This window comes from Xiphophorus maculatus, chromosome 19 (assembly GCF_002775205.1).
Source record: "Xiphophorus maculatus strain JP 163 A chromosome 19, X_maculatus-5.0-male, whole genome shotgun sequence".
Taxonomy (NCBI): domain Eukaryota; kingdom Metazoa; phylum Chordata; class Actinopteri; order Cyprinodontiformes; family Poeciliidae; genus Xiphophorus; species Xiphophorus maculatus.
Genome location: NC_036461.1, coordinates 246,161 through 259,123, shown reverse-complemented (window position 1 = coordinate 259,123; position 12,963 = coordinate 246,161). Strand labels below are relative to the sequence as shown.

Below are 12,963 nucleotides of genomic sequence, written 5' to 3'. Positions count from 1 at the left end.
AAGATTTAGTTTAATACCTAGAAATGTAGCTTGAAACTAAAAAGTTAGCTTTGAGCTACATATAGCTATTCATTAGGCACACTAAATATTTAGCTTGCTAACTAAACATGTAGGTTGAAACTGTGATACAAATGAAAGAGTAACAGTGAATATATTTTTCTGGTATAAAAGGCTAATGTTGCTAACAGATCCCATAGAAATGTGTCACATAGAGCTGCAGCTAAGCAGCCTTTAGCTTCGAAACATTATTCTAAAATCAGTTCTCTTTAGCGCCCCCTGTGGTTGGAGCCAGCCAGAACATCATGGCGATTGATGGTAAGTAGGCCAATAACGGCTCTGCTCTCCGCTGTAATTAACTCCGTCTGGGTTACCAGTTATGGTTCTGGTCCGGGCGGGCTGTGTCTCCCATCAGGACGGCGGTACCTGTTCGGTTCGGACAGCTGTCCTGTTAGAGAAAAGCAGTGATTCTCCATGTTTGTACCGGTGGCTCTGATCGGAAACCCCCTTCCTGTTTGAACGCGGCTTTCTTGCTTATTACCCGCTAAAGCGGCGGTTCTGCTGCTCGGTTCGGAGCCCCGAACCTCCGGCTGGTGTTGCCGGAGTCGGAGAGAGGAGCCGCTGGCTGCAGGAAGCGGAGCAAGAAGCTCCGAAACTTGGAGATGGCCGTTTCCCGCGCCGCTTTTCCCTCCGCGTTGACTGGCAGGCTACGACCTACACCGTTCTGGTTCTGATCAGCCCGGTTCTGGTGCTGACCTGCCCGGTTCTGGAGGAATGTGGGTCATATTCAGAGTTTCATGTGGAGGAGGAACTCGGTTCCGGTCCAATAGAACCTCCAGAGAATTTTTATGATGCTGCTGAAATAATCCAACACGTAATCTGGTTTCATGTATTTAGTGTATAGGAAACTGGGACCAGTGGAGGAAACTAGACCTAAACTGGGAATCAGAAAGGATTTCTGATTTTAAGGGGAAGTGACGTCATAGCCAGTTTTCACAGAGAAGCTCCTTAACATTTGGGATAATTTATGATTTTAGGGTCTTCAGATGCTGCTTTCAGAAACCAGAACACAGTTATTTTACTGAGGAAATCTGAAAAGTGTGGCATGCATTTTTATTCAGTCTCCATTGTTCTGATGCCACCAAATAAAATCCCCCAGTCAGAACCAGTGGAGTTAAATTCAGACTGAAAAGCTTCAACAAAACACTGCAAGGTGGAAAAAACTGTCTCCTCTTCCTCCTCTTCCTCTTCCTCCGTCCAGAGAAACGGCGAAAAGCTTCAACAGGAAACCAGACTGTTTTCATGGATTCCATGGTTACTTGATAGAGGCGCTATCTGAACTATAACTGAAAGTTTACAAAAAGGCCGAGTAAATTAAGGCTTTAGCATTTACCTGGAACAATGATTTAGAGGAAGCTAAGTGCGCTAAACGACCAATTAGCTCCACTATGAGCTCAGGAGCCGACAGATGGAATAATCTGCATTCAGCATAGCAGCATTGAGGACAGACTGGGAGACAGACTGGGAGACAGACTGGGAGACATGAGGACGGTCGACCTGAAACCAAAGGTCACAGCTTCGGTGTGAAGGTCAGCAGGCTTTGAAAGAACGAGGCTGTGAAGCAGGAAGTGACATCACTGTTCAGTGAGAGACAGCAGGTCAAGCACTTTGACTTCAATCTGTAGACAATAATCAGCCAATTGATCACATGACCACCTCATCTACTTCCTGTTCAGCCACATTTAACCCTTTAAACCGCTGCTGGTTTTCACGCCGAGTCTCTGATGGGTTGCTGTAAAACGTGGGACGGATCCAGCCTGGGTTGTCGGGTCGGCCCGCGGAGTCGCTCTGCTTGTTTGCTTTAGATGCAGCAGCTTCAGTGTCTGAGGGAATATATCTGGTCTAGTCAAAGTAAAAGTGATTGCTAGTCTGAGGCTGCAGAGAGCAGGAGAGCCTGAGGAGGAAGAGGATGCTGAGCTTCCTCCTACACAAAACTGCTGCTTTTGTTTACTGGTTCTGGTTCTGGTCCTGGTTCTGGTCTCATCCTCCCTCCTTGTCTCTCCAGGTGGAGATCGTCACTGTGGAGTTCATGAACTGATCTGCATCAGAAAAGGTAGAGGAGTCTCCTGCAGCCCATCACATGTCCTCTGTCAACATGTCCTCTCCCTGCTGTCCACATGTCCTCTGTCAACATGTCCTCTCCCTGCTGTCCACATGTCCTCTGTCAACATGTCCTCTCCCTGCTGTCCACATGTCCCCTGTCCACATGTCCTCTCCCTGCTGTCCACATGTCCTCTCCCTGCTGTCCACATGTCCTCTGTCAACATGTCCTCTCCCTGCTGTCCACATGTCCTCTGTCAACATGTCCTCTCCCTGCTGTCCACATGTCCTCTGTCCACATGTCCTCTCCCTGCTGTCCCCATGTCCCCTGTCCACATGTCCTCTCCCTGCTGTCCCCATGTCCTCTGTCAACATGTCCTCTCCCTGCTGTCCACATGTCCTCTGTCCACATGTCCTCTCCCTGCTGTCCACATGTCCTCTCCCTGCTGTCCACATGTCCTCTGTCAACATGTCCTCTCCCTGCTGTCCACATGTCCTCTGTCCACATGTCCTCTCCCTGCTGTCCCCATGTCCCCTGTCCACATGTCCTCTCCCTGCTGTCCCCATGTCCTCTGTCAACATGTCCTCTCCCTGCTGTCCCCATGTCCCCTGTCCACATGTCCTCTCCCTGCTGTCCCCATGTCCTCTGTCAACATGTCCTCTCCCTGCTGTCCACATGTCCTCTGTCCACATGTCCTCTCCCTGCTGTCCACATGTCCTCTCCCTGCTGTCCACATGTCCTCTGTCCACATGTTCTCTCCCTGCTGTCCACATGTCCTCTCCCTGCTGTCCACATGTCCTCTCCCTGCATGTCCCCTGTCCACATGTCCTCTCCCTGCTGTCCACATGTCCTCTCCCTGCTGTCCACATGTCCTCTGTCCACATGTCCTCTCCCTGCTGTCCACATGTCCTCTCCCTGCTGTCCACATGTCCTCTGTCCACATGTCCTCTCCCTGCTGTCCACATGTCCTCTGTCCACATGTCCTCTCCCTGCTGTCCACATGTCCTCTGTCAACATGTCCTCTCCCTGCTGTCCACATGTCCTCTGTCCACATGTCCTCTCCCTGCTGTCCACATGTCCTCTCCCTGCTGTCCACATGTCCTCTGTCCACATGTCCTCTCCCTGCTGTCCCCATGTCCCCTGTCCACATGTCCTCTCCCTGCTGTCCCCATGTCCTCTGTCAACATGTCCTCTCCCTGCTGTCCACATGTCCTCTGTCCACATGTCCTCTCCCTGCTGTCCACATGTCCTCTCCCTGCTGTCCATATGTCCTCTGTCCACATGTTCTCTCCCTGCTGTCCACATGTCCTCTGTCCACATGTCCTCTCCCTGCTGTCCACATGTCCTCTCCCTGCATGTCCCCTGTCCACATGTCCTCTCCCTGCTGTCCACATGTCCTCTCCCTGCTGTCCACATGTCCTCTGTCCACATGTCCTCTCCCTGCTGTCCACATGTCCTCTCCCTGCTGTCCACATGTCCTCTGTCCACATGTCCTCTCCCTGCTGTCCACATGTCCTCTGTCCACATGTCCTCTCCCTGCTGTCCACATGTCCTCTGTCAACATGTCCTCTCCCTGCTGTCCACATGTCCTCTGTCCACATGTCCTCTCCCTGCTGTCCACATGTCCTCTGTCCACATGTCCTCTCCCTGCTGTCCCCATGTCCCCTGTCCACATGTCCTCTCCCTGCTGTCCCCATGTCCTCTGTCAACATGTCCTCTCCCTGCTGTCCACATGTCCTCTGTCCACATGTCCTCTCCCTGCTGTCCACATGTCCTCTCCCTGCTGTCCACATGTCCTCTGTCCACATGTTCTCTCCCTGCTGTCCACATGTCCTCTGTCCACATGTCCTCTCCCTGCTGTCCACATGTCCTCTCCCTGCTGTCCACATGTCCTCTGTCCACATGTCCTCTCCCTGCTGTCCACATGTCCTCTGTCCACATGTCCTCTCCCTGCTGTCCCCATGTCCCCTGTCCACATGTCCTCTCCCTGCTGTCCACATGTCCTCTGTCCACATGTCCTCTCCCTGCTGTCCACATGTCCTCTCCCTGCTGTCCACATGTCCTCTGTCCACATGTCCTCTCCCTGCTGTCCACATGTCCTCTGTCCACATGTCCTCTCCCTGCTGTCCACATGTCCTCTGTCAACATGTCCTCTCCCTGCTGTCCACATGTCCTCTGTCCACATGTCCTCTCCCTGCTGTCCACATGTCCTCTCCCTGCTGTCCACATGTCCTCTGTCCACATGTCCTCTCCCTGCTGTCCCCATGTCCTCTGTCAACATGTCCTCTCCCTGCTGTCCACATGTCCTCTCCCTGCTGCCCACATGTCCTCTGTCCACATGTCCTCTCCCTGCTGTCCCCATGTCCCCTGTCCACATGTCCTCTCCCTGCTGTCCACATGTCCTCTGTCCACATGTTCTCTCCCTGCTGTCCACATGTCCTCTGTCCACATGTCCTCTCCCTGCTGTCCACATGTCCTCTCCCTGCATGTCCTCTGTCCACATGTCCTCTCCCTGCTGTCCACATGTCCTCTCCCTGCTGTCCACATGTCCTCTGTCCACATGTCCTCTCCCTGCTGTCCCCATGTCCCCTGTCCACATGTCCTCTCCCTGCTGTCCACATGTCCTCTCCCTGCTGTCCCCATGTCCCCTGTCCACATGTCCTCTCCCTGCTGTCCACATGTCCTCTGTCCACATGTCCTCTCCCTGCTGTCCACATGTCCTCTCCCTGCTGTCCACATGTCCTCTGTCCACATGTCCTCTCCCTGCTGTCCACATGTCCCCTGTCCACATGTCCTCTCCCTGCTGTCCACATGTCCTCTCCCTGCTGTCCACATGTCCCCTGTCCACATGTCCTCTCCCTGCTGTCCACATGTCCTCTGTCCACATGTCCTCTCCCTGCTGTCCACATGTCCTCTGTCCACATGTCCTCTCCCTGCTGTCGACGCTGTGATCAGCTGGAGAACGGGTTCAGAGTTTAGCTGTGTCCCAATTCCAGGTCTGCATCCTTGGAAGGACCCGGTCTACGTAGACCGGGTCCTTCGCAGACCCTGAATGAACTGAGACCGGAAGAGACAAGCAGTGAACAGGTGTAGCCCCCTCCTACTGCACCGCCCCCCCCTCAGCGTAACTCATGTTGCCTAGCAACCGTGACAGTGTGAAGCAGAACGGCGAAGAAAAACAGCAACGGAGCCGAAGTTTGTCTTTCAGTCATGTGTTACTGATTCTTCACCTTTATAGTAAAGTTTGTTCATAGGAAAAAATGAATCTGTTAGTTTGATTCTAAATGTTCAAACATGTAGAGCACATTTCTACCAGGAATAAATATAAGCAAATGATTCATTTTCAAATATAATCTCAGATAAACCATTAGAGTTAAATAAAACTAGCATGTTTGAAGGCTTAACTTTAATCAATCAAACCGATTTGATCAGGAATAAATTCAATAGTAAACCAAACATTTTACAGCTAAATGTTAAATGTCAGAATAATATCTGTGTTTAACTTCCAGCCACTGGGGAAACTTTTTCTAACCATGTTCTGCTCCAGTAAACCGACCTGGGATTGTTTTGCTATGAGGAATGCAATGCTTAATTAATTTAGAATTATTTTTATATTTATGAATGAAATTGTGGACAGCATTGGCTTTATTTACTTGAAGAGTATTTTGTAGTTCAGTACAAAATGTTGTATATGTGCAAAATATTTGTATAATTAAAGTGTTAGTCTGATCCTGGTCCTGATCCTTAATTACTCTTGTTACTGTTTTTTGAAGTTTGATTAGTGACTGTTGTGTTTTTCATTAATTTCCCAAATTTCTCTGGAGTCACTAAAATAAGGTCAAAGTAAAGAACAGCACAGGATGTTTGGGTCAGGCTGGTTCTGTGAACAGAAAGTTGTTTGGTACTGAAACTATGACAGACTCACTTCATGAACTGAAATATTAAAACCCGACTCATCATGTCCACTTTTCCATAGATGGACATTCATTCTTATTTAAAGACAAAACAGCTGCATAACGTTCAGATAAAAATAAGGGTCATGAAATTTCTACATATGATTTTCAAATAAAGTTCAGATTAATGACTCATTTCCACTAGTCATTAACCTGAACTTGTACCTTCTACCAGATGTTGGCAGCTATGATGTAATCTCCAGATTCTGTTTCAAACTGAGTTTATATACCTAGAAAAAACTAAAAGTTTCTCTGATTTTACTCTTTATAAGTATATGAACATTGTTCTTTTATTCTATGAATTACTGACAACATGTTTCTTAATTTTGTTTGTGAATGTATGTAAATAAGCAGTTAGATTTAGAATATCTTCTCCTGGGTCTTAGCCCAGCTGGGGGCTCAGCCCCCCTAAAGGTCAGATCCTAGAATCGCCCCTGGCAGCTCCTTAAAATCTGACATTTAAATATTAATTTAAAATCTTTTAATTTATGCTGAAACCATTAAATCAAATTTAGCAGCATTGATAATCTCAATAAATAAATGTTACATTTATATATCTGTGTTAAAATATCAGCCTTTATGGCCCCTGAAGCCCTGGGGGCCCGATGGAGCCGCTGACTTCATTTGGATTAAACAGAAGTGCAAATAATTCATATTCATCTTAATTGTATTTTTTGATTAGTTGATTTTCAGACTAGTTCTGGGTTTAAATATCGTTTCACTGCCATGTTTTCCTGTAACATGTAATAACCCAGTAATGTTTTTACTTTTCCTGTCAACTTCACATGTTTTAATATAAAAACCCGGCGGGGTCCTCGGCGCCGCCCGGCGGGCTGAGCAGGTTTACTGGGGGAAACTCTGGAAGCTCAATGTTCCTCTTCAGTCTGATTCTGGTCCGGTCCACTTTAGTTCAGAGTCGAATAGGCAAATCTGCGGCTTCGTTTGAACTGAATGTTTGTTCGGACCGGACTGATCGGGAAGGAGCCGGACTGGTTCTGTTGGACTCAGTGATTATAATTTGAACAGATTGAATCTGATTTTATGAGTAGATTAATTAGACCGTCCCGTTTTGGCTCTGATCCGACTTGAACCTGAATGATGCTGAACCCGTTGCCATGGTAACCATTAGGCAGCGTCCGTCTCTGCTGATGGTCAGGCGTATGTACAGCTGTGGCCCGTGCGTTCCTGAGGTTCTGTTTGTGTTCCGGTCCAGTTTCTCCGGAGGTTCTGGGCTTCCTGACGGCCATCGCGCTCTTCATCATCCTCATGACCTTCCTCTTCTGGTTCCTCAACAACAAGCTGGTTCTGCAGAACCCGGCCAGCCTGCAATGCCTCGACGATTTCAGGAAGAACCAGGAGTTGCAAGGTGAGTCCTGAAGCAGGTCTTCCTTCCACTCAATGTTCCACTGACTGAACCAGTTCTTTACTGAATCAGTTCTTTACTGAACCAGTTCTTTTCTGAACCAGTTCTGTACTGAACCAGTTTTTTACTGAACCAGATCTGTACTGAACCAGTTCTTTTCTGAACCAGTTCTGTACTGAACCAGTTCTTTTCTGAACCAGTTCTGTACTGAACCAGTTCTTTACTGAACCCGTTCTTTTCTGAACCAGTTCTTTACTGAACCAGTTCTGTACTGAACCAGTTCTTTTCTGAACCAGTTCTGTATGGAACCAGTTCTTTTCTGAATTAGTTCTTTACTGAACCAGTTCTGTACTGAACCAGTTCTTTACTGAACCAGTTCTGTACTGAACCAGTTCTGTACTGAACCAGTTCTGTACTGAACCAGTTCTTTTCTGAATTAGTTCTTTACTGAACCAGTTCTGTACTGAACCAGTTCTTTTCTGAATTAGTTCTGTACTGAACCAGTTCTTTACTGAACCAGTTCTTTACTGAACCCGTTCTTTTCTGAATTAGTTCTGTACTGAACCAGTTCTTTACTGAACCAGTTCTGTACTGAACCAGTTCTTTACTGAACCCGTTCTTTTCTGAATTAGTTCTGTACTGAACCAGTTCTTTACTGAACCAGTTCTGTACTGAACCAGTTCTTTACTGAACCCGTTCTTTACTGAACCAGTTCTGTACTGAACCAGTTTTTTTCTGAACCAGTTCTGTACTGAACCAGTTCTTTACTGAACCAGTTCTTTACTGAACCAGTTCTGTACTGAACCAGTTTTTTTCTGAACCAGTTCTGTACTGAACCCGTTCTTTTCTGAATTAGTTCTGTACTGAACCAGTTCTTTACTGAACCAGTTCTTTACTGAACCCGTTCTTTTCTGAATTAGTTCTGTACTGAACCAGTTCTTTACTGAACCAGTTCTGTACTGAACCAGTTCTTTTCTGAACCAGTTCTGTACTGAACCAGTTCTTTACTGAACCCGTTCTTTACTGAACCAGTTCTGTACTGAACCAGTTTTTTTCTGAACCAGTTCTGTACTGAACCAGTTCTTTACTGAATCAGTTCTTTACTGAACCAGTTCTGTACTGAACCAGATCTGTACTGAACCAGTTCTGTACTGAACCAGTTCTTTTCTGAATTAGTTCTTTACTGAACCAGTTCTGTACTGAACCAGTTCTTTTCTGAACCAGTTCTGTACTGAACCAGTTCTTTACTGAACCAGTTATTTTCTGAATTAGTTCTGTACTGAACCAGTTCTGTACTGAACCAGTTCTTTACTGAACCAGATCTGTACTGAACCAGTTCTGTACTGAACCAGTTCTGTACTGAACCAGTTCTTTACTGAACCAGATCTGTACTGAACCAGTTCTGTACTGAACCAGTTCTTTACTGAAGCCGTTCTTTTCTGAACCAGTTCTTTACTGAACCAGTTCTGTACTGAACCAGTTCTTTTCTGAACCAGTTCTGTACTGAACCAGTTCTTTACTGAACCCGTTCTTTTCTGAACCAGTTCTTTACTGAACCAGTTCTGTACTGAACCAGTTCTTTTCTGAACCAGTTCTGTACTGAACCCGTTCTTTTCTGAATTAGTTCTGTACTGAACCAGTTCTTTACTGAACCAGATCTGTACTGAACCAGTTCTGTACTGAACCAGTTCTGTACTGAACCAGTTCTTTACTGAACCAGTTCCTTTCTGAATTAGTTCTTTACTGAACCAGTTCTTTTCTGAACCAGTTCTTTTCTGAACTAGTTCTGTACTGAACCAGTTCCTTTCTGAATTAGTTCTTTACTGAACCAGTTCTTTACTGAACCAGTTCTTTACTGAACCCGTTCTTTTCTGAATTAGTTCTGTACTGAACCAGTTCTTTACTGAACCAGTTCTGTACTGAACCAGTTCTTTTCTGAACCAGTTCTGTACTGAACCAGTTCTTTACTGAACCCGTTCTTTACTGAACCAGTTCTGTACTGAACCAGATCTGTACTGAACCAGTTCTGTACTGAACCAGTTCTTTTCTGAATTAGTTCTTTACTGAACCAATTCTGTACTGAACCAGTTCTTTTCTGAACCAGTTCTGTACTGAACCAGTTCTTTTCTGAACCAGTTCTGTACTGAACCAGTTCTTTACTGAACCAGATCTGTACTGAACCAGTTCTTTTCTGAACCAGTTCTTTGCTGAACCAGTTCTGTACTGAACCAGTTCTTTGCTGAACCAGTTCTGTACTGAACCAGTTCTTTTCTGAACCAGTTCTTTGCTGAACCAGTTCTTTTCTGAACCAGTTCTTTTCTGAACCAGTTCTGTACTGAACCAGTTCTTTACTGAATCAGTTATTTTCTGAATTAGTTCTGTACTGAACCAGTTCTGTACTGAACCAGTTCTTTACTGAACCAGATCTGTACTGAACCAGTTCTGTACTGAACCAGTTCTGTACTGAACCAGTTCTTTACTGAACCAGATCTGTACTGAACCAGTTCTGTACTGAACCAGTTCTTTACTGAACCAGTTCTGTACTGAACCAGTTCTTTTCTGAACCAGTTCTGTACTGAACCAGTTCTTTTCTGAATTAGTTCTTTACTGAACCAGTTCTGTACTGAACCAGTTCTTTACTGAACCAGTTCTGTACTGAACCAGTTCTGTACTGAACCAGTTCTTTTCTGAATTAGTTCTTTACTGAACCAGTTCTGTACTGAACCAGTTCTTTTCTGAACCAGTTCTGTACTGAACCCGTTCTTTTCTGAATTAGTTCTGTACTGAACCAGTTCTTTACTGAACCAGTTCTTTACTGAACCAGTTCTGTACTGAACCAGTTCTTTTGTGAACCAGTTCTGTACTGAACCAGTTCTTTTCTGAATTAGTTCTTTACTGAACCAGTTCTTTACTGAACCAGTTCTGTACTGAACCAGTTCTGTACTGAACCAGTTCTTTTCTGAATTAGTTCTTTTCTGAATTAGTTCTGTACTGAACCAGTTCTTTACTGAACCAGTTCTGTACTGAACCAGTTCTTTACTGAACCCGTTCTTTTCTGAATTAGTTCTGTACTGAACCAGTTCTTTACTGAACCAGTTCTGTACTGAACCAGTTCTTTTCTGAACCAGTTCTGTACTGAACCAGTTCTTTACTCAACCCGTTCTTTACTGAACCAGTTCTGTACTGAACCAGTTTTTTTCTGAACCAGTTCTGTACTGAACCAGTTCTTTACTGAACCAGTTCTTTACTGAACCAGTTCTGTACTGAACCAGTTTTTTTCTGAACCAGTTCTGTACTGAACCCGTTCTTTTCTGAATTAGTTCTGTACTGAACCAGTTCTTTACTGAACCAGTTCTTTACTGAACCCGTTCTTTTCTGAATTAGTTCTGTACTGAACCAGTTCTTTACTGAACCAGTTCTGTACTGAACCAGTTCTTTTCTGAACCAGTTCTGTACTGAACCAGTTCTTTACTGAACCCGTTCTTTACTGAACCAGTTCTGTACTGAACCAGTTTTTTTCTGAACCAGTTCTGTACTGAACCAGTTCTTTACTGAATCAGTTCTTTACTGAACCAGTTCTGTACTGAACCAGATCTGTACTGAACCAGTTCTGTACTGAACCAGTTCTTTTCTGAATTAGTTCTTTACTGAACCAGTTCTGTACTGAACCAGTTCTTTACTGAACCAGTTCTGTACTGAACCAGTTCTGTACTGAACCAGTTCTTTTCTGAATTAGTTCTTTACTGAACCAGTTCTTTACTGAATCAGTTATTTTCTGAATTAGTTCTGTACTGAACCAGTTCTGTACTGAACCAGTTCTTTACTGAACCAGATCTGTACTGAACCAGTTCTGTACTGAACCAGTTCTGTACTGAACCAGTTCTTTACTGAACCAGATCTGTACTGAACCAGTTCTGTACTGAACCAGTTCTTTACTGAACCAGTTCTGTACTGAACCAGTTCTTTTCTGAACCAGTTCTGTACTGAACCAGTTCTTTTCTGAATTAGTTCTTTACTGAACCAGTTCTGTACTGAACCAGTTCTTTACTGAACCAGTTCTGTACTGAACCAGTTCTGTACTGAACCAGTTCTTTTCTGAATTAGTTCTTTACTGAACCAGTTCTGTACTGAACCAGTTCTTTTCTGAACCAGTTCTGTACTGAACCAGTTCTTTTCTGAATTAGTTCTTTACTGAACCAGTTCTGTACTGAACCAGTTCTTTACTGAACCAGTTCTGTACTGAACCAGTTCTTTACTGAACCAGTTCTTTACTGAACCAGTTCTGTACTGAACCAGTTCTTTTCTGAACCAGTTCTGTACTGAACCAGTTCTGTACTGAACCCGTTCTTTACTGAACCAGTTCTTTACTGAACCAGTTCTTTTCTGAACCAGTTCTGTACTGAACCCGTTCTTTTCTGAATTAGTTCTGTACTGAACCAGTTCTTTACTGAACCAGTTCTTTACTGAACCAGTTCTGTACTGAACCAGTTCTTTGCTGAACCAGTTCTTTACTGAACCAGTTCTTTTCTGAACCAGTTCTTTTCTGAACCAGTTCTGTACTGAACCAGTTCTTTTCTGAACCAGTTCTTTTCTGAACCAGTTCTGTACTGAACCAGTTCTTTACTGAACCAGTTATTTTCTGAATTAGTTCTGTACTGAACCAGTTCTGTACTGAACCAGTTCTTTACTGAACCAGATCTGTACTGAACCAGTTCTGTACTGAACCAGTTCTGTACTGAACCAGTTCTTTACTGAACCAGATCTGTACTGAACCAGTTCTGTACTGAACCAGTTCTTTACTGAAGCCGTTCTTTTCTGAACCAGTTCTTTACTGAACCAGTTCTGTACTGAACCAGTTCTTTTCTGAATTAGTTCTGTACTGAACCAGTTCTTTACTCAACCAGTTCTGTACTGAACCAGTTCTTTACTGTACCAGTTCTGTACTGAACCAGTTCTGTACTGAACCAGTTCTTTTCTGAATTAGTTCTGTACTGAACCAGTTCTTTACTCAACCAGTTCTGTACTGAACCAGTTCTTTTCTGAATTAGTTCTGTACTGAACCAGTTCTTTACTCAACCAGTTCTGTACTGAACCAGTTCTTTACTGTACCAGTTCTGTACTGAACCAGTTCTTTACTGAACCCGTTCTTTTCTGAACCAGTTCTGTACTGAACCAGTTCTTTTCTGAACCAGTTCTGTACTGAACCAGTTCTTTACTGAACCAGATCTGTACTGAACCAGTTCTTTTCTGAACCAGTTCTTTGCTGAACCAGTTCTGTACTGAACCAGTTCTTTGCTGAACCAGTTCTGTACTGAACCAGTTCTTTTCTGAACCAGTTCTTTGCTGAACCAGTTCTTTACTGAACCAGTTCTTTTCTGAACCAGTTCTTTTCTGAACCAGTTCTGTACTGAACCAGTTCTTTTCTGAACCAGTTCTTTTCTGAACCAGTTCTGTACTGAACCAGTTCTTTACTGAACCAGTTCTGTACTGAACCAGTTTTTTTCTGAACCAGTTCTGTACTGAACCCGTTCTTTTCTGAATTAGTTCTG

The 12,963-nt window shown here is 44.7% G+C and overlaps 1 protein-coding gene across 7 annotated transcripts in view; it reads left to right on the top strand.

The window, feature by feature from the left end:
- The first annotated feature begins 36 nt into the window (after window positions 1-36).
- syt14 (synaptotagmin 14) overlaps window positions 37-12,963 on the top strand; it is a 43,261-nt gene continuing 30,334 nt past the window's right edge. For 6 of the 7 annotated variants that reach the window (XM_023352880.1, XM_023352883.1, XM_023352882.1 and 3 more), the window contains exons 1-3: window positions 37-315; window positions 2,063-2,110; window positions 7,265-7,417. In XM_023352880.1, coding sequence (XP_023208648.1) covers window positions 303-315; window positions 2,063-2,110; window positions 7,265-7,417 — 214 coding nt within the window. In that variant the 5' untranslated portion in view covers window positions 37-302. Of the gene's footprint in view, window positions 316-706; window positions 774-2,062; window positions 2,111-7,264; window positions 7,418-12,963 lie in introns of those variants that run through there. The other variant, XM_023352884.1, reaches the window with a different exon arrangement.